The 26,538-nt window shown below is 41.1% G+C and overlaps 1 protein-coding gene and 1 long non-coding RNA gene across 3 annotated transcripts in view; both read right to left on the bottom strand.

Moving 5' to 3' along the window:
• LOC144687835 (uncharacterized) overlaps nucleotides 1-26,538 on the bottom strand; it is a 239,690-nt gene that overhangs the window by 77,893 nt on the left and 135,259 nt on the right. The window lies entirely within an intron of this gene.
• On the bottom strand, nucleotides 330-26,538 carry tmem116 (transmembrane protein 116). 2 transcript variants are annotated; one of them, XM_078554360.1, is made up of 12 exons: nucleotides 26,247-26,538; nucleotides 22,661-22,707; nucleotides 20,905-20,968; nucleotides 19,758-19,889; nucleotides 18,778-18,882; nucleotides 17,081-17,130; nucleotides 14,858-14,935; nucleotides 13,703-13,841; nucleotides 10,637-10,781; nucleotides 8,848-8,924; nucleotides 1,456-1,615; nucleotides 330-1,327 (listed from the first exon to the last, which is right to left on the bottom strand). In XM_078554360.1, exons 1-12 carry the CDS (start codon nucleotides 26,325-26,327, stop codon nucleotides 1,308-1,310), a joined length of 1,098 nt encoding a protein of 365 aa, XP_078410486.1. In that variant the 5' UTR covers nucleotides 26,328-26,538; the 3' UTR covers nucleotides 330-1,307. The 2 variants fall into 2 exon arrangements, with proteins under 2 accessions (XP_078410486.1, XP_078410485.1); XM_078554359.1 differs by having other exon boundaries at nucleotides 330-1,615; nucleotides 26,247-26,537.

Raw genomic sequence — 26,538 nt, 5'->3', positions numbered from 1 at the left:
TCGATTTGGAGCTCCTGTGCATCGCATACCTCTCTGCATTCTGAAATATTTTTACATTTTCTCATTTCTGGCTCTTGCTCTTCACTTTATTTTTACAAGAAGTGCTTTAAAATAATCGGTTTAAGATAAAAATCAACCTTGAGTTTTTGTTGCTTCCTCCTGTTCGTCTCCTTTTTCATTCCTGTCCGAATATGTAAAGTTGACTAGTGCCCCTGCTTGTCCTACGTCTTGTATTTACAAAGTCATGATGGTGAATCTGTTATCATCGGTGTGGGTCTTAGATGAGGTTGTCCTTGGTCAGGATTGACGAAGATTGCTGGAAGCATGGCTGTGGTAAACTTGACCTTTTATTGAACATTCTGCTGACTATGTACAGTACAAGGCTTGGCACGAGGCTTCATATAGAACTATCTCTCAGCGTACTCTGTTGTCATGTGAGCTTACATCACTGATGTAGACTATTTACGTACTTAACATTAACTCTTTACACTACATCTCCCCTGCAAGTTTCTGACCCTATTAAATACATTATTTATATTATCCTACAGTGAGGAGGGGTGGGAAAACAGGTGGGCTTGTTTATTCCTTTTTCCCTCTCTTTAAAATAAAGCAGCTCATAAACCCTCACCCCACCCCAGAGTCAAATCCAAAAATCTTTGCTTTTAACATGCCCTGATGGTATTTTTTATTAAGTTTCTGAAATATAAAGCAGCATGAGTCCAAAAGAGCATCTTAACTTATTTTAAATTTAAAACTAAGGTTTATTTTATCTTCAATGCATATTTCAATTTGTATAGTTTCAGTGTCTCATGCAGTGGGGTGTAACAACCCCTTATGCAGTGAGTATATTCTTACATAACCCTTTTGTAAAGTAATTTGTTAGTAAGAGCCAAAGGAAAAATGCATATGCTCTGGTCTTTCAGCTCAAAGCCAAGGTATTTCTTTGAAGCCAGAGTGGTAGTGTGGGGGAGGGGGAGGTAGTTATGAATTATGGTGCAAATCCACTCTCTTGCACATCCTGGCCCTTGTCTGGATTGAAGGTGGAGGTAACCAGATATCCTGTGTCTAGCCTGATTCTACTCTCGGATCTGACTGAATTGGAAGTTTGACTGGTGTTCCCCATGGCTTTCCCACTCAATGTGGCTCCTCTTTGAGTAGGACTGGAGTCTGGTTAGTACATAGATGATAGATTTTGTGGAATTACCATGTCCATCCTGCTCTGTTCAGTCAGTTGGTCATCGGAAAGATCAACAACACATCATTTTCCACTGCCTCAGTGCTATCCCTTTGTTCTGCTGTCAAGTGCATTATAGTTTATACAGACTTTCTGAAAGAAAGAAATGGTAAGTTAATAAATACATGTATCCACTGAGGCTGAGAAGAGTGAAATTATGGCTATAATCTCTCAACTGGCCCCTTGGAGGGTAGGAGTAATGGTCAATTGATTAATCTCACTAGAATTTTGCATGCTGGAGTATGATCGCTTCTGAGAACGTAGGAGTGGAGTCTGTGTATCAACGTCACGACGAGCCTTTTGTCTCACGTATTGGAGCGTTCTCTGTGTCCAACCATACACAATGCAGTTCAGCAGTCCCTGAGATGCAGCTGTGAATGCCTGCAGTTAAAAAAATAAAATAGCTAGGTTTGTAAAAATGAATTCAATCTGCTTTTTTTTTTGTGTGTAGGTGTTGGATCCAGTGCCCTTTGGTTTGCTGGGGCTAAAGGATCCAGTTTGCATGCTTGACCTGGGGTGATCAAGTTGGTTTAGAGGCAGAGAACATCAGGAAATTGTTGTTAGAATAAACATGCTGTTTATTTACAAACTAAACTCAGCTACACTTGTGTGCTCACAACTCAAAAATCTATCTTCACTCTTCAGTGTCTAATTCAAGACTCCCAGAGGTAGCCCACGCTACACTGTGACTGGGTTTTATGATCATGTGATCTTAAATACCTTTAAGACAAGTGCTGTAATGTAACATATCAGATTACTGCATCCCTCCCCCTTTACTGAAAAATACATTTTACAATTTTTTCAATATATCAAGTTATTTACACAGATCAATTATTTAGAAAGTCATGCTCTCTGGGGGTTTCCTTATGCATGTAGAACGTCTCAGCTTTACAGCTTCTGAAGTTTGATTTGGAACCTCCTTTACTGGAGTCGTCTGAGCATCTGGTTCTTCAGTAGGTGCCTGTAAATCTGTTTCTTTGACTCTTTCAGGTACAGTTGGCCCTTCAAACACATTTGTACTCAGTTGTGTTCTTACAACAGGAGATCAGATGTTGATTCAGTCTCGAACACTTGTGGAAGCATTTCTGGGCATTTGGTTTCTCTTCTTATGTGATCCACATGTCTCCTAATTACTCTATCTTCGGCTTTCACATGGCAGGAAAGAGGCCCGGTTACTGCACTTATCTCACTGAACTGGTCCTCTTAAAATTTTTCGCAAATACTTTCCTACATTAAATGTCCTGTCCCAACTGTGACATGTCCCATTTTCTGACTTTGCTGCCTTTCTTCTACCTTTCTCTCTGCCCCCTCCCCTCCAACTCCCCCCAAGTTTGGCGTGATTAGGCTCAGTCTCAATCTGAGACTGCGCTTCATCAATAATTCCACAGGTGTGATACCTGTTGTTGAATGAGGGGTGGTTCTATAATGGAAAATAAATCATGCTAATTTAGTTGCTGTCGAATTTCCAGACAATTTCTTCCTGCCAGATTTGAACGTCTGAACTGTTCTCTCGGCAAGACCATTTGAAGAAGGGTGTTATGGGGATGTTTTCACATGAACAATATTGTTGAGGCCTGTAAATTGGTTAAATTCAGCACTTGTGAATACTGTTCCATTATCTGATGCTAGCACTTCAGGTAACCCATTAATTGTGAAACTTTGTTGTAGCTTGTGTATTGGCCCAGAAGATGCAGGTGACCTCACTTCGTATATGTCTATCCATTTTGAGTGATACTACAGACAGTTTCTCACTTAAGTTTTCTATTTCTCCATCCATTCTCAGTCACCACATATAACGACGTGCTATAGCCTTCATTTTGGAAATTCCGGGATGTGCAATGTGAAGTTTGAACAACAATGGCTTTCGCCCTATTGGAGGAACAATCACCTGACCTCCCCACAATAAAATACTTTCTTGGCTGGGTTATCCTGTATCTTCTCTGGAAATGCAGTTTCATTTAATCAGATTTTTGTTTCTGTGGCCAGCCATGAAGTACTTGATTTCTCACTTTGGATAAGACCGGATTTTGGTTTGTCCAATCTTTAATTTGTCTTGCACATATCGGTGATGAGTCCAGGAAGTTCAATAACAAAACGAATTCCTGAGGAATTGGAACATCCTCATCTTTTACTTGCAAGGGTAAACGACTGTGACTGCATTTGCAATTTGACTTCCGGGTCTATGAATAAAAGTGTACTCGTACGCTGCCAAGATCAACGGTATTATTCGTGCTTCTGTGTCTTTTGATGGGCATTCTTCTTTCTGACACAGACTTTATTCCTGGCCTTCTTTTTGACTTCCATATTGGCCAGTCTAATCTCAGATGTAAACTTAACTTGAGTGAACTTGGTTGAGTTTTCCAGAATTTCATCTGTCTGCTTCTTACAAAATTCTGTGACTTTTGCCTCCAAAGATTCTTTGGTTTCACATAGCTAATTTTTCAGTTCTTCCATCTCTTTTTTTTTTGGATTGATGTACTGCCTCGTGGAAAATTAAGCATTGTTGTGTCTTCTCTGCCAACTCATCCTTCATTTTACTTAAAGTGCAGAACTCTTCCTGTTTCCCTTCATACTTTTCCAGAGGTACATACTTAGACAAGAGAAAAACTGACAGTATGTTAAGGTCTTTCAGCGGGTTTTCACTTTTCTTTGGAATCTCTGACAAATCAAGGTTGATTTCCCTCAGCCAGTTTCATTCTAGTAAGCTTGGTCCTCTGCCTGCTACTACCATCAAGGGCAATCTCACTGTTTGAGCTCCGTAATGCACTGTGACTTTACATACACCCTTGACTTGTAGTCTTCTCTCGTGTAAGTTTTCAATTTGTCATCAGTTGCTTCTAAATTCAGCTTATGTTCTGCATGATTCAGGTATTTAAAAGTATGCTCACCGATCATCGTAGAGGCAGCACCAGTATCTGCCTTCATTCTGATAGGCTCTATTCTTCCTACCTTTAAATTATATAACGAATAGATATCAGGATCTATTACTTCACGCTTTTCAACGCTGTTAATCTTATTGGATTTTGGCTTTTGTCTGCAAGTCTTCCTGATTCTATCTTTACAATGTCTCATGAGGTGTCCAAAATCGATGGCAGAAGAAATATTCAAACTTTTTAAACTGGTTCATTACACGGTTGTCTGCTTCCATCTCTGTTGTATTATGCCACGTTTTTGCTGCTAAGTTATCCCTTTTAATTTGTCTGCTAGTAGTGGCTGCTTCCCACTTCTGAGTAAAGCGCTCTTTTTCGTTGAGGCATTCCGCCCAATATGGAGGATGTTGCCGTTTTGCGCTCCTCATCTGGCTTCTGAGTCTCACACTGCACCTTCCATTGCCAGAGCGATTTCCAATGCCTTCTGAAAATCTAAATTTGTTTCAGCCAGTAATCCCTTCTGAATCTAATTTTCGTTTATACCGCACACCAAACGATCTCTAAGCATATCATTGATAGATGTACCAAACTTGCAATATTCGGTTAATTGCTTCAGACTTGCTACATAGCAAGCAACTGTCTCCCCTGCAGCTCTAATTCCGGAGTTAAATTTAAACAGTTGCATCGTCACTAATGGCTTGGGCTGATAATGATTCTTTTACAAGGTTCACAAAGTCACCAAAACTTTGAGTCTGGGGCACTGGGCGCCAACAGATTTTGAATTAGTCCATATGTCTTACACCCACACATGGACAGAAGGATCATGCGTCTCTTCTCTTCCCTCGCAATGTCACTCGCCTGTAAGAAGAACGTGAGGCATTCAACATAGTGAGACCAGTCATCTGAGATTGGGCTGAAAGACTCCATTCTTCCAAATTGCGGCATGCTCTGAGGGGATTACTTTGACGATCAAGAAAGAAATTTTATTTACAACTACCATGCAAGGATTTTGGTTCTTCTGATTTCCTTGTTCTTCCTTGCTTTTTACCTTTTTTGTTTTGGTGGCATTTTGTATTTTACTCTCGTTGCCAGTTTGTTGGATCCAGTGCCCTTTGGTTTGTTGGGGCTAAAGGATCCGGGTTGCACGCTTGATTCGGGGTGACTGAGTTGTTACAGAGACACAGAACATCAAGAGATCATTGTTAGAATAAACACATGCTGCTTACTTACAAACTAAACTAAGTAGCTACACTTATGAGCTCACAACTCAAAACTGTCCTCACTCTTCAGGGTCTAACTCAAGACTCTCTCACAGGGGCAGCCTGCGCTACTCTGCTATTGGGTATTAAAATCATGTATTAAGATCATATCAGATTACCACAGTAGGACAGTCATCCTCAATTTCCACCACCTCCCCCTTCTGCCCAGGTTTGTGGCACCTGCCCGGTCCAACATTTCTGTCGCGAAAAGCTGGTTCCCTTAGCTGTTGATACCATTCTTCAGCCTCCAGGGGGGTGCGCAGCAGTCATCCTGCAAAGAGATCGCATTCTGATTTTCCCTATCGCACAGGAAGGCACTAGCATTTAACTAGAATCTTCTTTGTTTGAAGAAACTCAGTACAGGAACTGAGCAGAATGGGTAGAATTGAACCTGCAGCTATGTGGCATCACCGAATTGTGAAGCCTCACTCTCACCCATTTCTGAGGCATTTGGGGAAGAATTTTTGGGTGGGCAAGTAGGGGCAGGGCCCGCTCGCCGACACGTAAAACGGTGCACGGTGATGTCAGGCGGGCGTCCTGACGTCACCACGCATCATTTAAATTTTAAGGCCTGTTAAAAACTAATTGAACTAATAAAATGAGCTGCCCGTCCAACCATAAGGTTGGCAGGCAGGCGAAGAGCCCAGGCAGTGTTCGCATTTTTCATGGAACCTCAAAAAAAATTTTTTTTTAATTCATTTGACATGTCCCAGCTCATGTGACACTGTCATGTGAGGAGACATGTTTTAAAAGTATTTAATTTCTTTATTTAGATGTTTAAAACCTAACCTAATCTCCCGGAGGCACCTCTGCACAAACCCCCCCCCAACAGGGGGGGGGAAATTCTTCCCTTGGAATATAAAGAATTCCCATAATTGAGCTAGTCTCAGTGTTTCTTCATACTATAAACAGGAAAATGTGTTAATAAACATACTGATCATGCCTTGGTTATAAATAAAAAGCAAAAAAGCTTCTATTTTCTGATATAACAGTTGTGTTCAAGGGTTCGTTTGTGGGGAATTTTCCATTTTAAGCATCTAGTCCTGCCAGGGGAGAAATCACACGGTTAGATATAAAGCAAAACTCATCAATGGTCCCAAAAAGCACTCACAGATCAGATCCTATGAGACTATTTGAAACAGAGCTGGTGAGTTCTTCCTAATGCCCTGATCAACAATTATCTCTCGAGCAACATGATTTTTTTTTAATAAGTGGTCGTTATCTCATTGCTGTTTGTGTGATCTCAGTGTGCAAACTGGCTGTAGCACTTCACTACATTACAACAATGACTACATTTCAAAGGTAATTCATTGGTGGTCAATTGTTTCGAGAATTGTGGAAAGCATTTTATAAATGCAAGTTCTTTCTTACTTTGTCCCGTCAAGAACTTCCATATCAGGTAATGTACAGAATAGTGGAAATGTATTAAAAGGTGGGAGAAACATTTTGGAATGGTCACGGATCAGGGAACAAGGCAGCACAAAATTACACAAAAGTATTAGATCCAGAGTCGTTGCACAGAATGGAAACCATGTGGCACTAACTGCAATGGACATGTAAAGAGTGAATAAATAACACAAAATTATGGATTGTTCTAAATTAAAAGGATTTCTGGAGGGGAGAAATATTAGGAGGATTTCCTGAGATTCCAAGTAAAATCCACCCTTTAGAGGAGCACAATTAAACCCAACAGTGTCCTACACGTATTTCATGTTCCAAAAGATAGAAGATTGATTCTTTATGAACCCTTCTCTCCTCAAGAGATTGACTGTTACCCTGGAACAGGTGCACCCTTGAGCTGGTGGAGGACCAATATTGCCAGTACCTGACCCAAGGGACGAGATTTCATGCTTCAGCATAGACAGTGAATGTTGGCACATGCAATGGAATCCATGGTTTCAAAGCTTATATTTTTTTGAAAACAAACCCTAACTGAAAAGGGAAACTGACTCTTCCAGTTGTTAAGGAAACTAAGACCGAAACTGAGAATGGAAACCAAAACTTCTGGGGAGACTGAAACTGGTTGAAACATTTGACACAGGTCCATCAGAGCTGAGTAGACGATGATAATTCCAGTAGTGCAATACAGGCAGGCTGAAAAAGATGGAGACTAGATGCAGAAGCTGAGAATAAGCAAATACACACGTGTTGTAGCTGTTTTTGTTACTTGAAGGTAACATTGGTGGACCTTTGCCATTCAGACCATCGTAAGCAGAGTTGAGGAGGTTCTGCAGATGGGTAGCATTTTTGATGAAGATTATGCCTGTGGAACTTGGGTTGGTTGTGCACTACTGTAACTGGGGTTCAGGCTAAATCCTGGACAAGGAGGAGCTGAAATTCTTTGTGAGGAAGACAGTTTTGAAGGACTTTGACTGAGATTGATGACATACATGCTGAGTGGGCTGCCGCGTCAATTAGTATAGTAAGATCTGTCTTGGTTGCATCTTGTCATTTAATTGACCATATTGGCATGTTAATTCATCTTTAACTTATAACGATTCTGCATTTTAGAGTATAGGAGGTTACCTAAGTATTTAGTGTTTGTTTGACTTTTGGATAGTAAAAATTCTTCTGTGCTAAACCGTGGAATATTGAGGCTTAATTCCTTCAGTAATTAACTGAGATTTCAGATTTTTTTTTTAAGTTACTGGCATCTACTGAAGTGATGCTATTTAACGGCAGCAGGGGGTTGGGTGGGGTGCTCAGGGCACTGTAAATGAGCCAAATCCTGTCCTCACCTAACATCCCATACAAAGTTTACACTAGAAACCATGAATAGTGATTAGGAAGAGGAATCCTGATTTTGTTTGATCCTTTATGGCTCAGGAGCACTGGACTCAATTGTGCACCAGTTGAGGGTCAGGTTCCAGACTGTACCAATATAATCATTCCTGAACATCAACTGTACTATTAATTAAAAAGATGAATACAAGGTTTAGTTGAAAAGGCAGACCTCAGCAGTGAATCTTTACACTTGCCATTCTGAACACTAAGCTAAGTTTAAAAATAAAAAGAAAGGCTTGCATTTATATAGTGCTTTTCACAACCATCAGATGTCTCAAAGTGCTTTACATCCAATAAGGTACTTTTGAAGTTCATTACTGAATACATGATCTAAATGGTTGTCCTTGCAGGAATGAACATGTGCGTGAGTGTTGTGCCAGAACATGTTCATGTTCAGTTGTGATGCACCTTGTATTTGAATAGCTTGCTAGCAGGCATTGTCTGGATGTCATATGAGGATGGCCATTTTCATAAGGTTCCATGTAACTCCTAGCACCTACCGAACAATGTTGGGTTATGTACGTCACTGGTCTCAGGAGGGGCAGGTGGGGTGGAATAAGCCTAGCCAGATCATATTACAATCACTCTACAGCACTTGGTCACTCTGACAGTGTGTTTAAAGAGAGAAAACTTAAGAGAAAAGAATGTCAGAGGTGTTGCCCCTCTCCCAAATGAGTGGTGAGTTGTTTTAAAAACTCACCTGTAAGATGTAGAGTACAGCATAAAGAACAGGCATGTTTGTTGGTTTCAACAGCTTAATCACAGCTAGAATGGTCGCTAAAGGGAAAAGAAATCATAAACTGAGGTTAAAAGAGTATGTTTTTCACTTACATTGTAACACTTTAATCACAGGAAATGGTTCATCTTCAAGGACTAAGGACATTCTGGAAGAATTTGTGTTTAAAAGACACTGTCCCTTAAAGGGTTAATGCAGGACTCATTGCTATTCTTGGAAAAAGCATCCTTTTACAAGAAAGGGTAATTAAGCAGTTGAAAAAAGGCTGTAAATCTCTTGACCCTGGTGAAGGGGTCACATGGGCTTTATGGCTTAAAAAAAACCATGCCTATGTTTTAAAAAAGTGGATTTTGGTTTTGCTTTGAGAAGAGAAGGACCGACTGCTTGAAAAGGAAGACATCAGACTTTTTGCAGTCCAGAGCCAGTCCACAGCCAGAAGTGAATACAAGCTGCTCCAAAGTTGCTACATGCTTGGATAGAGTGCCTGTGAGTGTTCCCGAGCCAGGCCAGGATGACCAGAGTCATCGATCAGTGCTGAGAGACCAACTATATAACCTGGACACCATTTCAAGGACTCCACCCTCCATCCTTTGCCTTTGAACCATTGACTTTTAACCTTTGGCCAAAGTCCTCCATTTCTATTTTTTATTTTATTGTTTTTTTGTGTGTGGCACTTAAGGTATCTTGAAAGAGTAACTAGTATAATTTCATATTCCATACTGTATTTTGTAAGCCTTGCTTTTCTATTCGACAAGACTGGTTTTTATAATAAACTAATAAGTTTGTTGTTTATTGAAAGAAGTCTGGTTAAACTTTTTATTCTGGGTAACAGTAGTAAAGGGAAATAATTGGCCATTTTGGTGAGTGAATTGAATATTTAAACTAATGTTGCGGCATGTAGAGTAGTGGGGCTAGATCAACTGCACACTCCTCCCATCCTGGTCGTAACAACATCAATATCTTTTACACAGGCACCACATGCATAATCACACACCTACCGCATGTATAACCTATGGCTGGAGACGCTCTGGAGACTGGTAGAATAAAGAATCGTATTGTGTGATAAATAACTGTCACCCCTTGAATCCCTATCAGAATCTTTCCCTCTGCATTTGTTGATGATCCACTCCATCCTGTGAGTCCTTGTCTCATGATCCAATAATTGTATTGTCCTACATTCTTCCTTTTCCCTCTATCCTCACTGTGTTTAAGCTAAAATTAATTGCATCAACTTTTCCTTTAATATTCTTTTTCAGAATCTCAAAACTGTGGAACTTCTCTCCTCCCTCAGGTGTCCCTTACTCTGAAACTTTCAGGGTTTAAAGCCCAAGCTTGTGGTCACGATATCATTATTTCCTGACATACCGTCTTTTCATTTGCTCTTTCCAACCTTGGTGATGTCCTGCTGCACAGGCTTTGGCCCTTTACCTAGGTTCTCAATGCAACATGGCTAACATATTATACAAACAATGCTTTTCATCTTATGGAGGCTTTTTAACTGTACCCATCTGAGATAAATAGGAGCCCATCCATCACCAACATGTCCTCCTGTGATCCCCTGTTGTGGGACGTGTAGCTTATTTAGTTTACAACACAACGTATAGGTGCTGGCACTGAGGCACATGATTCAAGTAACCTCTGGCACATCTTAAATTGCTGAGTCATGGAGCAGTATGATGTTGCTTCAATGTGCCAACCCTACTTTGGTTCATTATCACACCCACAGAGACCACCCATGCAGACTCTTACTAACCTGGTCCCCAACAGAACAAAAAGGCTGTGGGATAGAGAAAGACTCTCCGTTCAATCACGCTGATCTTTGCCCACTGCTGGTCTCCAAGAAATCCAGTCAGAGTCACCAATTTCTTATAGAGGATCCGGGTTTTAATTAGAAGAATCTGCAGAGAGGAATGGAAGAACAAAAACTTCAAAGTAATTAATCTGACTGCTATAATACTTTAGTCAAACAACAACTTATTATTAGGCCAAAGCCTGTTCTCTCTTATTTAATTCAATTATTACAGCTTGTAACAACAGGCCTTCTGGTTTTAAGGGTCCATTGTCCTGGTGGGTGAGTAAGATCATCAAACCTAGTGTATACATCATTCCAGATAAGATAAGAATCATCTCTATGCTCAGTATGGTGTTGTGTATAACAAATTGGAGTTGGGTGTTCTAACTATACTTCAGTTCTGTTGAAGGGTCATGTGGACCCGAAACGTCAGCTCTTTTCTTCTCCACCGATGCTGCCAGACTAGCGGAGTTTTTCCAGGTAATTCTGTTTTTGTTTTGGAGTTGGGGGTGCTTGTGTAAGGCATGCATGCAAGCCCAATACAAGAGAAGTCAAGTATCCCAGTCAGACAGAGCTCTCAGGGTAATTACCAATGCCACTGAAGATCAGTCACGTTTGTACCCTGGGCACAGACGAGTATTGAGTTTGTACTATTTACACCTATGTATGTTGAGCATTGCTTGTGATTGGTGGTAACTTTTAATTTAAGTCAATAAAACCATATGGTGTCCAGTTGTAAACTATTCCTTTAATTGATACCAAACGTGCAAATAAAAGGCTATTCGACCGACAAAGAAATAACATGACAGGTGATCAAAAGCTTGAACAAAGAGTTAGCTTTTAAGGAGCAACTTAAAAGGAAACAAGAGGTGGAGGTGAAGCAGTTTAGAGAGGGAATTCCAGAGCTTAGAGATGAGGTAGCTGAAAGCATAGCCATCAATTGTGGCATAATACAATCAGAATGGCCTGCCTCGATCGTCAGTCTGTTGCTTTAGTTTATTTCAATCATGGCAGCACTTATGGTGCTACAATTGGCTTCAATAGCCTTCATTAAAAGGAGGTAAAGAATCAGGCAGACTGATCCCTCATCCAGTGATTCCTCTGGAAGTGTGCATGGAAGGACAGGGTCAAGTTCAATTGTGGTGTCCTTATGGTCAAGTTCCCATGTCATTCAGCTTCTAGCCTCATGTAGGATTTTACCCAGCTGACTATATACTTGCAGAATTGTATCTCAAGGGGTGGCAGTGTCTTTAAGAGGTGGTGAGGGTAGGTGGTAATTAGCCAAAATAAACAAAGAAAACACAGTATCAGCCAAAATCATTAGCAACTGACCAGTCCAACTCCTATTATGTCTTAACATCATAAATTTAACCCAATCATTTTCTGTATTTAGAAAAAAGGAACTATGCATTAAAAAAAAGAATCTACTCCCAAACGATATTTGCATTCACACTCACGTAAATCGCTGCCTCCCACCTGTTGTAACCACCACAGGTTGCAGAAGGTTTAAATTTAGTCAATAGAAAAGTTCCCTTTTAAGAAGGTGAAACTGAAGGAAGGCGGTTTTCAGCTTGTCTATTTTGCAGCATTAGCTCTTGAGGGCAGCCCTGCTAGGTGATGTTAGTTGGGGCTCAGTGTTGAGTCAGAATATTTTGGGTTCAAATGCCACTCCAAAAATTTGAGCACAAAATCTAGGCTGTCACTCCAGTGTAGTAATAAAGGTACTCCCTATGCTTTATATTTCAGGGCCCTACTCAATGTGAATGTGTGCCTGGAGGACTGGAGAGAGTGGCTAATATACTAACCACCTTTAAAGAGAGACAGAGGTAATCTTGCGGTTACAGGCCAGTTAGTTTAACATCTGTGGTAAGAAACGTTTTAGAGTTTTTCATTAATTATAAAGTTACCATGTATCAAGATAAATTAGTTAGAAGTAGATAGGCATGGGGTTCAGAAGGGATGATCTTGTTTGACAAACCTCATGGAATTCTTTGAGGAGGTAACATCTACGGTAGATGGGAATAATGACGTTTACATGGTTGTTAAGAAAACCTTTGATAAGGTACCACATGGACCATAATTAGAGAATATAAGAGCTGTGGAATTAAAGTGAACATAGAAAACTGGGTTAAAAATTGTTTAGAAGGGAGAAGGTTGGAAGTGAGTACTAGTGTCCCACAGGGTTCAGTTCCGAGGCCGCTGTATATATCGATGATTTGGATGTAGGACTTGAGGGGATACTGTTGAAATTTGCAGATGATACCAAAGTAGGAAGTATAATTAATTCATTAGAACAGCAAAAGAAGCAAAGGGATGCTGACAAGATGGACAAATGGTGGGAGTCAATGGTGGTAAATGTGTGGTGATGAACATTGGCAAAAAAATAACAACAGTAATTATATTCTGAATGGAAGTGGGCTCAGTGATAAGGAAAAGCAAATGGATTTGGGGTACAGGTTCCCAGGATATTAAAGGCAGCACCCACATGTTAATAAGTGTAAAAAAGTTAATGGAAATCTAAGGAGTATAGGATATAATTACTAAGAGGTAATGATGAACATAAACAAAACTTTAATAAGAGTTAGAGTACTTTGTACAATATTGGGTTCCACACTATAGGATGGATTGTAAGCAAGTTGTGAAGCTGTGGAATTCACTTCCAGGGTTAATGTTTGAGACAGAAACTATGTCTCTGTTCAAGATTAGATTGGATAGATGGATAAAGGAAAAGGAGGTGATGTGATATGGGAACAAGGCAAGTAAATAATATTTGGACTACTTGCTCATCTGGAGGACAAATGCCAACCCTTACTGATGGGTGGAGTGGATGATGCCCACATTATAAACTTGTATGTTGAATAAGGGCAGAATCATGGCATGAACCCACCAAGTCACTCTGGGTGTCTCAAGAGGAAGTGGCAGCCAGTCACCTACCTCCAGTCTCATCAGCTAATCAATAGGAAAAAATACGTTTAAAATGGAGGAGAGAACACTCTAACATAAAGTCATTAAATATATAATCCTTACCACAAGTCCGAGTAAAGTAAAACAGAAGGTAATGAAGAAGATGGTGGTTCTGTACAGGTACAAACTGTGACATGCATTCTTATGGACCCCATTATAACTGCTGTTCAGTTCAAGCATTCCAGAGTGAAGGAGGAGGCACCTGTGGTGACACAGACAAGAGAAACATTAATCTTTTGCTCCTCTAACCCATAACCCTTCCATGGGATAGAATGCAGAGATAAAGGAAGAGAGCAAAACAATTCCAGATCGAAAGCATTCAACCAGTGAAGCAACAACCCGATGACTCAAGGCCACACTGATCACCAGGCACAGTCATGAGCCGCCTGGGCTGAGATCAGCCAATGCAGATGAAAGATTGAACCTACAACATTCGTGCTCAATAATCCACTTGCAGTTCCATTTATCCAGAGTAATTTTTGTTAGAAGTTCTTCAAGACTTGTTGTGCAGAGCGCTGGGAGATGGGTTTGTCTGCGTTACGCCTCTTACAATGGGTGGTTCACTTCCCAGGATGAACCATAGCTGTTAGCTCTTCTCCAGAAACCTGGAGACAGAGCAGCAACTCCTGCCCAGGAGCCAGACACCTTCCCAGGGGTCAGCTACCTACCCAGAAGTCTGTGCTGATGACCTGAAAATGCACCAATCCCAACAACATGCATTTAGATAGCGCCTTTAACATGGCTAAACATTGCTACGCATTTCACAGGACCAATTACCAAACAAAAACTGACACCAAGCCACAGAAGGCAATATTAGGTCAGGTGACAAAAGCTTAGTCAAAGAGGTAGATTTTAAAGAGCATCTTAAAGGCAGAGAGGGAGAGATGTGGAGAGGCATCAGGAGGGAATTCCAGAGCTTAGGGCCCATGCAGATGAAGGCATGACTGCAAATGATGGTACAATTAAAATCAGGCATGCTCAAGGAGCCAGAAAGGTGCGGGATGGTAGGCCGGCCAGGATAGCATTGGACCAGGTGAGTCTTGTAACAAAAGCACGGACGAATGCTTCAGCATTAGATGAGCTGAAGTGGAGTGGGCGGAGAAGATAGACGATGTTACAGAAGTCATGGTAATAAAGAGGATATGGAGAGGACATCAGCACTTTGCTCGTTATTAACCAATACCACAACATGACCATGTTGAGATATACATTACTTACGAATTGCTGAGGTTAGCATAACAACCGTATCCATTTCCAACACAAAATACGGGTACCATCAGTAGCAGAGGAATCAAACTGCAAGAGAAAATCTCGATAGTGTTAATGGGGTGAAAGCCTTTTTCTTCAACTGGCTGTAAGTGTCCTAACAAAAATATGCTTCAGGTAGCTTCAATCCAATTCTGGATTGGGAGCCAACAATCTCCAGGAACTCTAGCATAAATTGCGTATGCCCCCAGTTGGGTCTGCTATCTATCCCCAAGTGTAAAACTGATAGCAAATGGGAAAGTGACATGGCAGGGGAGATAGGGTTAATGACTTAATATTAATCTTAACATCTTTAATAATGATCATGTAGACAACAAGAGAAACAAATAGTTGTGGGGAAAACGGATTTCTATTTTAGGAACAAAAATCAGACGTCTGGCTTATTTAATAAGTTTGCATTTTTGAAATTTTCACACTATTCAAAAACCAACCCTTTTGTCCAACACTTGATCCCATGTTGCTCACTGCAGCAGGTTCATCCTGAAGCAGATGTTGCATTTGTTGCTGCAAGAACAGCTGGATGTGATATTCCATAGTTTATTCTATGGTTTCTATGATTATATGAAGCACATTGTTGAGTTGCTGTCCTGTGACATGTAGAGTTCTGCAAAATGAAAACTCCAGCTCCCTCTAGTGGATTAAATGTTCAACATCATTTTTTATTTGCAGCTTGCATTTATATAGCACTTTAACATAATAAAATGCCCCAAGGTACTTCACAGGAGCATTGTTTGCCAAACATTTGACACCAATCCACATAAAACATATTAGAACAGGCGAACAAAAGCTTGGTCAAAGAGGTTGGTTTTAATGAGTGACTTAAAGGAGGAAACAGAGGTAGAAGAGGCAGGGAGCTTCATGGAGGTAATTCCTGAGCTGGGACCTAAGCAGCTGAAGGCACAGCCACGGATATCCAAGAGGCCAGAATTAAAGGAGCGTAGATATCTTGGAGGGTTGTAGGGCTGGAGGAGGTTACTGAGATAGGGAGGGGCAAGCCTATGAAGGGATTCGAAAACAAGAACTTTAAAATCGTGGCATTTCCAGATTAAGAACAAAGGTAAGTTCGTGAGCACAGGGGTGATGGGTGAATGGGAGGGACTTTGTGCAAGTTAGCATATGGTTGGCAGAGTTTAGTGAGTGAACTCAAGTTTATGGAGGATGAAGGTGGAAGGCCAGCCAGCAACACATTATTCAAGACTGGAAGTAAAAAAGGAATGGATCAGGGTTTCAGATTTAACTCCCAATTTGCAGTGAATTAGCTGATCTCAACCAGCACACAACTGACTTTGGCGTCCCTGAATTAGAATCATAGAATTGTTACAACACAGGAGGCTATTCAGCCCATCGTGTCTGTGCGGGCTCTCTGAGACCAACTCAGCTGGTCCCCCTCCCCTGCTTTTTCCCTATAGCCCTGCAAATCCATTCTATGTTTTTTCTTCAGATATTTATCCAATCCTATTTCGAAAGCAGCAATTGAATCTGCTTCCGCCACACACTCAGGCTGTGCTTTCAGATCCTAACCAGTCAGCGCATACAAAAGATTTTCCCCACCTTGCCTCTCTTTCTTTTTCCATTCACCTTAAATGAGTGTCCTCTGGTTCTCAAGCCCATTCAGGAACAGTTTTTCCCTATCTACTCTGACCAAGTGCCTCATGATTTTGAACACTTCTATCAAACCTCACAACCTTCCCTTCCAAAAGGAGAACTACCCCGATCTACTCCAATCTCTGCATATAACTGAAGTCTCAAGCCCGGAACCATTCTTGTAAATCTTTTCTAACCCTCACCACTCCCTTCACACCCTAAAGTGCAGTGCCCAGAATTGGACACAATGCTTCAGTTGAGGCTGAACCAGTGTTTTATACAGGTTGATGATAACTTCCTTTTATTTTGTCCTCCAAGGCCCTGCTTATAAAGCCAAGGTTCCCATATGCTTCATTAACTGCTTCCTCAACTTGAGAGGAGAAAAATGAGGCAGCGACTTCCGGTGGAAAAAGTGTGTATGTTTGGGCACTTGGTGAGAACAAGATTGAGGGTTTTGGGTTCACACATGAAAAAAAAAGTACTTTAACAAGGTGGCTGAAACCATGGATCCATATCCCAGCAGGGAGTCAGTATTGTCAAAAGGCAAGGACAACTAGCAAAAAAAATAATAAATAAATTGTACACATTTACCTGGATAATATTATTACGATCCTGCTCAGTCTATTACTGCTTTCAGTTATCTTCTCGAAACAGAATAAAAATAACAGAACATCAGGCAAGTAAAATCAGTCAAACGGTCAATTTTGTAAACAAATATTACTTTTAAAATCTTACAAATACAAGAAAAGAGGTAAAATTTCAACATAAAACCATAAGATTAAGAACAGTAATTGTTAATCATGTCCAGACAGCTATGGCAAAGCAGAATTAGTTTCCCTCAATTGGGCACTGCCTGTTGTGGTAGATAGTCAACCATGATCTTACTGAATGGTGGAGCAGGCTCGAGAGCTGAATGGCCTACTCTTGCTCCTATTTCTTATGTTCTTACGTGCTATGCCACACAGACTAGGAAAGTGCAAATTTGATTTGTGGCCTACGCTGTATTTGCACATTTCAGCCAGGTTAGCATTCGTAAAATTACAATAATCTCAAGAGAGCCCCTGGGTTAAAGAAAAAAATTTAATCAGGGTTCATACTCCCTGATCACCAATGTCCAATGAGTCCTGCTGGTAAAGTGTGTGACTGTGGATGTCTGAATAAAACAGGATCAGAATTGGATGCATTCTTTCCTGGCTGAATAGCCAATAAGTTACACTCACTGGACATTCAGAGATAATGCAAGTGCTCAATAGAAAGAGGTCTATGGCTTCAGGACAGTAGGGCAGGAAAATAACAAAAGCACATCCCTTGTTACTTTAACTGTACAAACTGTTCCAATCACACCTGCTTTTGTAACACTAAATGTAACTAAGATACAACATCATGGCGGAATCATAAAATTCGTAGCTCCAAAGGAAGTTGCTTAACCCATTGTCCTGTACAGGTGAATATTCTTCATCAGGAGCTCTCTGTTCTAATCCCACCGCAATATTAGCACAATTTTTGCAAAGTCCAACAGATCAAACTGATGCTGGTAATTTTTCAAAAAATACATTTACAGAGAGGGGCACAAGGTCTGAAATGGATTTAAGGGTAGATTGATCTAACTTTCTCTGTCCTATATTTCCATACACCAGAGTGTAATAATTAAACCAACAGTTAGAACAGGCAAGAACTCTGTTTCCCTCGCCTCAGATGCTGCCTGACCTGCCTGAGTGTTTCCAGCATTTTCTGTTTCTATTTCAGAAGGAGAGATACTGCCTCAGGTCAGTACCAGGCTCCCAAACATTTCATCACAGATAGAAATAAAAATAAAATTCTCACTTCCCGAAGGGTCAGAAAGTGAATGCACCAAGGAGATTGGACAGAACCATATCGATGAAGACATTTCCAGATTTGATCTCTGGTTTATGATGTTAACTGATCTTAGCCCGGCTCACATACAATTGGCCTCAGAGCCCCTGGGGCTAGATAGCGCTTGTTATCACTACTAGGCAATGATTATGTGTGGATTTGGCTGGGCTGGTGCCACCACAGTTGAAAAGCCTAGAGGCAAGCATGTGATAGGCTCACCCACAAATAGTGATCAGTAGGGGCAAGGTAACAATAGGCAGCTGTAATCATGTGTAAGCAAGGAGGAGAGAGTCAACAGTTTAAAGCCCATCTGTAGAAGTTCATTCTAATAAAAAAATGAAAAATATTAAATACAATGATACATTTCAGATGGGGTGAAACAAAGGAGGAATTAAAACCTGCTCTTACCCATTGTAATTTAAAGGGACACTCACCAGGCAAGATGTATCATTCATCATTGCATGAATCCTCGATCTCAGATCTCTATACAGGCACCAGGTATAATTCAGGGTGTAGCAAAAAGATGAGATATATAGCACCTGCAATACAGATTAGGCAGCATTACAGCAACATCATTTATTTATTTATTGCCTCATTGCCTGGTAGCTCATTTGAAACTTCTGAAATAGATGTTTCCATTTGTGGGGGAGACCAAAACAAACGGCCATAAAGATAAAATAGTCACTGTAAAACCAATGGGGAATTGATCAGAAACTGTTTTGCCCAGAGAGCAACTAGAAACTAGATAAGCAAATGAGGGAGAAAGGATCTGGAAGGTTTAGTTGATAGGGTTACATTAAGTGGGGTGGGAGGAGGCTCATGTGAAGTATAAACACCAGCATGGACCTGTTGGGACAGATCTCCTGTTTCTCTCTTGGACATTCTATGTAGTAGAGCCAGTTTTAGCGAGTAGAGATCTCTTGGGTCACTTCCTTGGTTTGGGAACAACGTGGACACTGGATGCCAGAGGCATTTACCCACTGGGTTGGACAGCACCTCAACCATCCTCCTACATTGTTTAAATTGTGGTCAAAGAGCGATCTGGTGGACACCTGAAGATGGCCATTTGTCTGTGTTGGGAGTGCTGCTGGTGCCTGTGAACTGTACCTCAGCAGGAGTGTGTGCTCTAGGAAACAGGAAAACTGGGGGAAGAAGCGAAAGGAAAGTTGGTAATGCTGTTGCATAGTTAGAAAGAGTCCAGAAAGAGTTCTGCTCCAGAAAGAGCCTGGCATGGAGAGAAAATTGAAGAATGTTAGAAAGGAAGAAAATACAAATGAGATGATTAAAACACTTTAACGAGGGTGAAAGTTCTCTCTGGCACATTTTACAGGAATTTTCAACACTCCTTTCATAATCGGCTTCCCTCATTTCCTTTCGCTCTCTCCCCTCCTCTCTCACCCTTGACACTGCTTACCTGTCCTATCACTTGGAGATTGTAGCAGGCAATGCTCTGAGCACTGAAGGACTCCCCATAGAGCAAGACGCCAATCAGCCAGCAAACTCCCAGCATCAGGTCGGACAAACTCAGGTAGAACAATGGGCGAATCTGAAAAACCAAGGACTCAGGATCAATGGCCCACAGTTTGCTAATCAAAACAAAATTATAGGTGCTCTTGATAAACCATCCTTCAATATGGTGATTTTCTGCCCACCTTCAGGGCCCTCTGACCTCCTCAATTTATTTATTGGAGGTGTCTGTTGACCACTCCGCAGTCCATGGATAAAGGGCATGGGTGAGAGTTCTGAAGAAGAGTCATATCGGACTCGAAACATTAACTCTGTTTCTCCACAGATGCTGTCAGAGCTGTTGAGTTTTTCCTGCACTTTCTGTATTTATTTCAGATCTCCAACATCCACAGTATTTTGCTATTTATTATCCATTTTGAATGCGGGACTGTTGAAAGGAGGCTGGTAGAAGTTCCACTGTTAGGTCAGGAGCTGAGGATACTGCCAAATGCAAAATATGGTCATTGGACCAGTCATCTTAGATGAACTGACTGTCAATGTCTTATTAATTACATTGTAAAAGTTTAATGGCGTTCACATTGTTAAACAGGTGATGGGTATTTGTACACCTATAAATGGGGATAGTTGGGGCACTGGTGCGGGGAAGTAGTGTTGACTGTGAACTAAGTCAATAGAAAGAAAGTTGCTGTGTCTTAGTTTTAACTTCACCAACTGGCGTGGATGCAGTTAACACTGACTTTGGGATAATGCCAATTCTAAACTTCTAAACAGTTATTCTGGGCTAGAAAGTTGGAATACCAGATGGGGTGGCTGCTTCTAATCGTTGTCACTGACTCCAATAAGAAGTGCGCATTTGTGAGTTGATCTGGCTCAGTTGTGACGCACACACCATAGTTGAATAGACTCATCTGTAAAGAATAACTATTTGAATGAGATCCTGTAGACTGGCCTACACTCATTGAACATTATGCCAGAATGGTTTCACACTTATGGGGGAGGAGAGTTGTGTGATACAGTGGTTGCAAAAGAAAATTTGCTTTCTGGTTAGTTACTTGGGACTTGAGTGACCCAGGAAATTTAAAATGTGTCCTTACCTCTGGGTGCCTTGCCAGCTGCTGCAATGCTACATATCCAATGATGGAGCCTGAACCGATAATACTGTATGAGAGAGAGAGAGAGAATGCACACAACATAAAAATCAATCCACAGAGAGAGACAGAGGAGGAAAATCAAAGTCAGTTTGCAATGTAAATAGAAACAAAAAGAGAGCATGAAAGCCCAATACAGAGAAAGTACAACAAAGAGAAGACAGAATGAATCTATAATAGCGTAAAACCAAAACAGAGAAACTGGCTGAAATCATAATAAGTGTAATATTCTTGATAAACAAAGGGGTGAAAGGTTATTGGGTAGGTGGGAGGTTACAATCAGATCAGCCATGATCTTTTTTGAATAGCAGAGCAGGCTCAAGGGGCCGAGTGGCCTACTCCTGCTCCTAATTCGTATGCCCATATATGAGAGAGAGAGAAACTGATTCTGTAATATTGGAATCACAATTTACAGATAAACCTATAACACTGACCATTAAAAACGTAGATTGCAGGAAATTTATATAAATATCTACCCACAACTCTCCACTCATCTCCTCTGAAGAGAACAACTGGACCTTTGCTGAACTTGAGAACTTGCCTACGGGAACCACAGATGAGAACCTCCTCCCTTCATGGCCCAGTCAAGTTAGCAAATGAATAGCTGAATCATGTAGAACAAAGTTCACCCCTTGATTTGTACTGAATAAATTGGTCCTAGCTAGGGTGGCATTCGGGATGCTGCCTTGAGTTATGGGATGGAATATCTGCTGATTGCTCATGAGTGCCAACTGGTGACAACAACTGGAAATGTCTGGCCTTGAAGATAGGATCAAGCTTGGCTGAGATGCTCCCCAGTCTGAGACTTGCAATATCATCAAGGCTTATACAGAAATAATAGTGGTTACTTGGGCAAGATATAAGGGACTGCATGTCTTCCATGGAACTGTACCCAGCAAAGATCCTCCTTGAAAGAGAGAAAACTAATCTGAAAATGAAAAATAAGTAGATCTATTCTGCAGTTCTGTGTACAACATTCTTCAAAAGCAACAAAATATTAATTTAAGCATTTCACTCAATGTCTAAGTGTGCAAGTGCACTGATCAATGTGGACCTCAGTCATAAAGACCAGGAAGATACCAAGTTTGATCATGTTTGTGCTAAACATAACAGTCACAGACTAAGGCACAGACACAATGGGCTGAATGTTCTCCTTCTGTGCCGTAAATTGTCAATGCTTTCTGGTCAATAAAGCAGTAGGTTTGCTGCATTTGATCCTAATGCCTGTGGTTTAGGAATAGGGGAGAGAAAATAACCACAGTCCAGATCCTGAACACTCTTCAGTGCCCTCCAGAGTTGAATTGCCTATTGATTGTCTAGACTAATAAGAGCCATTTGGCCCATCATGTCTGTGCCAGGTCTAGAACAAGAGCAACTCAGCTAGTCCCACTCCCCTGGCCTTTCCCATATCCTTGCAAATCTGTTCTCTTCAGATAATTGTCTAATATAATTTTGAAAGCCATGATTGAATCTGCCTCCACACTCTCAGACTGTGCATTCCAGATGCTAACCACAAGCTGAATAAAAAAGTTTTCCCTTGTGTCACCTTTTACCTAAAATCAGTGTCCGAGGTTCTCAACATTGACCAGTGGAAGATTGCTATCATATGTGGAAGTGAACACCGGAAAGAAATCACACCTTCAGGGGAAAGAGAGGAGAAAATTGGATGGATAAAAATGTTAAAATATTTTTAAAAACTAACCTCAAAACCACCATAGAAAACTGTATCCATCGCAGTGCCACATAGAACTATGAAGGAACAGAATCACAGTTTACAATAACTCAATAGACAAGCACAAAGAAAGAGTTCCATTAAATTTCTCAAACTAATTTACTGAATATAATGAATTCAGATTTCAAAGGGTTGCTCACTGAATCTGTCTTAATTAATTAAACTGCAGCTTGGTCATCAACTTCCTCTTTCAAATTAACCCAAATTGCTTTTTGTCTCAGATTGCAGGATGTTGTTGGACAAGGGTAGGAAGCTGTCAGTCAACAACAAAATCTTGCATTTACATTGCACCTTTAACCTAGTAAAATCTCATCCCAAGAACATGGCAATTGGAATATAATGTGGAAAAATGTGAAGTTATCCACTTTAGTAGGAAAAACAGAAATGTAGAGTATTTCTTGAATGGTGAGAGATTGGGAAATGTTGATGTCCAAAGGGACCTGGGTGATCTTGTTAACATGCAGGTATAGCAAGGAATTAGGAAGACAAATGGTATGTTAGCCTTTATTGCAAGAGGATTTCAGTACAGGAGTAAAGATATCTTTCTGAAATTGTATAGATCCTTGGTGAGACTGCACCTCGAGTATTGTGTGCAGTTTTGATCTCCTTCTCAGAGGAAGGATATATTTACCAGAGAGGGAGTGTAACGAAGGTTCACAGCACTGATTCCTGGGACAGTGATATTGTCTTATGAGGGGAGATTGAGGAGACTGGACCTGTATTCACTAGAGTTTAGAAGAATGAGAGATGATCTCATTGTTTCCTACAGGGCTCGACAGTGCAGATGCAGGAAGGATGTTTTCCCCAGCTGGGGCTGGGGTGTAGAACTAGGAGGCAGTCTCAGAATAAGGGGTAGGTCATTTAGGACTGAGATGAGTAGGAATTTCTTCACTCAGAGGGTGGTGAATCTTTGGCATTCTCTAACCCAAAGGGCTGTGGAGGCTCAGTCATTGAGTATGTTCAAGATAGAGATCTTCAGATTTCTAGATCTTAAAGAATGAAGGATATGGGGACAGTGAGGGTAAATAGCATTGATCTAGTTGAATGGCAAAGCAGACTCAAGGGACCAAATGCTTACTCCTGCTCCTATTTCCTATGTTCCAAAGCATTTCACAGGAGAATTATCAAACAATGTGACACAGATATTGGGACAATAGGCCAAAAGCTTGGTCAAAACTCCCACAAATAAATACAAACTCAATACTGTTTAAAAATAAGGGGTCGCTCATTTAAGACAGAGATGAAGAGAATTTTTTTCTCTCAGAGGGTTGAGTCTTTGGAACTCTCTTGCTCAAGAGGAGGTGGAAGAAGAGTCTTTAAATATTTTTAGGGCAGAGCAAGATAGATTCTTGATTAACAAGGGGGTGAAAGATTATCGGGGGGTAGGCAGGAATGTGGGGTTGAGGTTACAGCCATGATCTTATTGAATGGCGGAGCAGGCTCTAGGGGCCAAGTGGCCTACTCCTGCTCCTAATTCATATGTTCGTATGTATAATTACCAGAAGCAGCTACACCATTGGGCATTATTGGAATGTCAGATAACTAATTAGAGAACGTTAAACCTAAAGTTACCTGTCGTACCAGACACTCGTCTTTCCAAAACATTGCGTTCCATCTTTAACATCATAAACCAATATTTTTCATGTCAGTTTGATGATTTTTTTCAGGGAATGAAGAGTTCAAACAGGGAAACTATACAACACTTACACAAAATAATGCCACAGCTGTTTAAAGAGGCAGATGCAGGAGCACATTTCATTTTTTAGATTTGCTTTTGAATCCAACTCAGAGTGAAAGGGGGCAGCACCTCTTTGCTGACTTTAGGGTCCCTCGTGAAATGGGTTTGGGCTCTGTTCTCCAGTCAGTTCTTAAAGGATACAAGCCCATTGCATAAATATGCCCATAACTTTGCATCAATTGTTAATCTCACTAGCAAATGTTAAGGGATGGCTGGTGATTACATTGCAATAGAGGAGGTGCTGAGGCAGATTGCTAGGACACAGTAGAGGGAGTTTAACTCTGCATCTTAGTCATGTTTTGTCTGACGTTGGAGGGCTTGATGCGGATCTGGACTATAATAACTAAAACAGATTCTCTCTCTTTTCAGATACGACCATCGACTTCCATGTCCATACTTATGCTTGTCAAGCTATTGCAGTGGTTTGCCGTTGAAAACAGACACTATTTTTGTGCTAATGCAACAGCTGCACAACATAATCGCATTATGTGAACTTTAAACAATAGTCCTTTCGTGATGGAATGACATTCCTGAGTGATGCAGTTTGATAGAGAAAGCTTTTTTTTTAAAGCAAAGCTCTCAAATGGCTCAGTAGGTAAAGCAAGTCTACAATCGAGCTACACAGAAGAGGGAGGCTGTGAACTAAATCCCGAGTTCATGCTGACCTCAGCCACGGTAGCGACTGGGAATATGACTGGCACCCCAGCAGCACCATTTAGGTTAGGGACAGGAAGAAAAAGCCAGGCTCCGGCTTCTGATCATCACCCAGTTACTCCCGCAATACTGGAAATGAGAATGTGCAGGTCACTGAGGACTGAACAGAAACAGGCTTCATATGAGCAGTAGTCCTAATCCTGTGGGCCAGATTTGGCTGTGATACACCCAACTGGGTCAAATATTGATCAACACCCGGTGCCACGTGAATCCACTAGTTTCAGGTGTAGGTGTCTGGAGCACTCAATCTCACGGATGCCCGGCATTTATGCACCTATAAGTAATCTGGCAAGAGAACGTCCTTTAGGGAAAGGTGAGTCTAAGGTACTTTCCCTAACACTGTTTAGTTTGCTTTATAATACAATGGACCCTGAAGAAAGTCTTTTCCGAGTGGGCGAGGAATAGGTAGTTTCTAACTGGTTAAGACTCCGCCTATTCTGAGCGAAATAAATGATAATCTTTCAAACCATTTGATACTTAGAATACATTTTTGGTATTTTAAATATTTCAATAACGATTGCCAGTTTAAAAGTACAATCCAAGATCAATGGTGTTGTTTCCTTTCACATCAACTTTGTTAGGTTTGTGTGGGATGCAATCCTCCCGTGCATCCAGTTAATAATTTCTTATTAAACTTCGGAACAAACTTTATTCAACAGTGTGGGATAGAGAGGACGAGGCTGCCACAATCCAACAGGTTGATGACAATCTCTTTCATGTTTCCTTCACCTTGCGACCCCTCTCTGTTAATATTCATTCCCTCTCTTTCCAAATCCTTCCAGGCTAGTCGGTGTCTGTTCCTTCCTTACCCAGAGTCGACACTTAAGGTGCCAACGCCCGGAAAAAAAAAATTAATTTGATATCCGCGGGAAACCTGCCTCTCTGTCCCGCAACTGTGGTCAAAGCAGCAGAAAGTCCCGGCACAGTCGGGCTGGTACCGACCCGCACAACAAACGCTCAGACTCAAGATAAGTAGCTCAGAGCACTGGCCTGAAATTAGGACACCAGTTGATTGTGCTGCTGGATTGATCTTCCTTCTCTGACACTAAACACGATTATGTAACATATGCAATGTGTCAGGGGGAATAAAAAGTGATAACTCACTTCAGATGAGTGTTCCTCTGTACCGGTGCTGAACCCCAAAGTCCAGGAACCCCTGCCCATCGCCGCTGATAAATGTTCCATCGCAAGCGCTGTTTCACCTCCTCTTTAATCCTGGTTTATTTTACGCTAGTAAATGTCCTCTGTCTTTTGTCAGACTGGTTCTTCTGTCGTCTGACGGCAGTTCCTGTCCGGTTGTGGGTATTTCAGAGATTCCAGTGCTGCACACAATGAGAAGCAGATCTCTCTTTCCGTGTCCTCTGCCAGGCTCTGAGTACAGGGACTGCCCTTCTCT

This window comes from Cetorhinus maximus, chromosome 12 (assembly GCF_964194155.1).
Source record: "Cetorhinus maximus chromosome 12, sCetMax3.hap1.1, whole genome shotgun sequence".
In the NCBI taxonomy this organism is placed as follows: Eukaryota; Metazoa; Chordata; class Chondrichthyes; order Lamniformes; family Cetorhinidae; genus Cetorhinus; species Cetorhinus maximus.
This window is presented reverse-complemented; position numbering and strand designations above follow the sequence as displayed.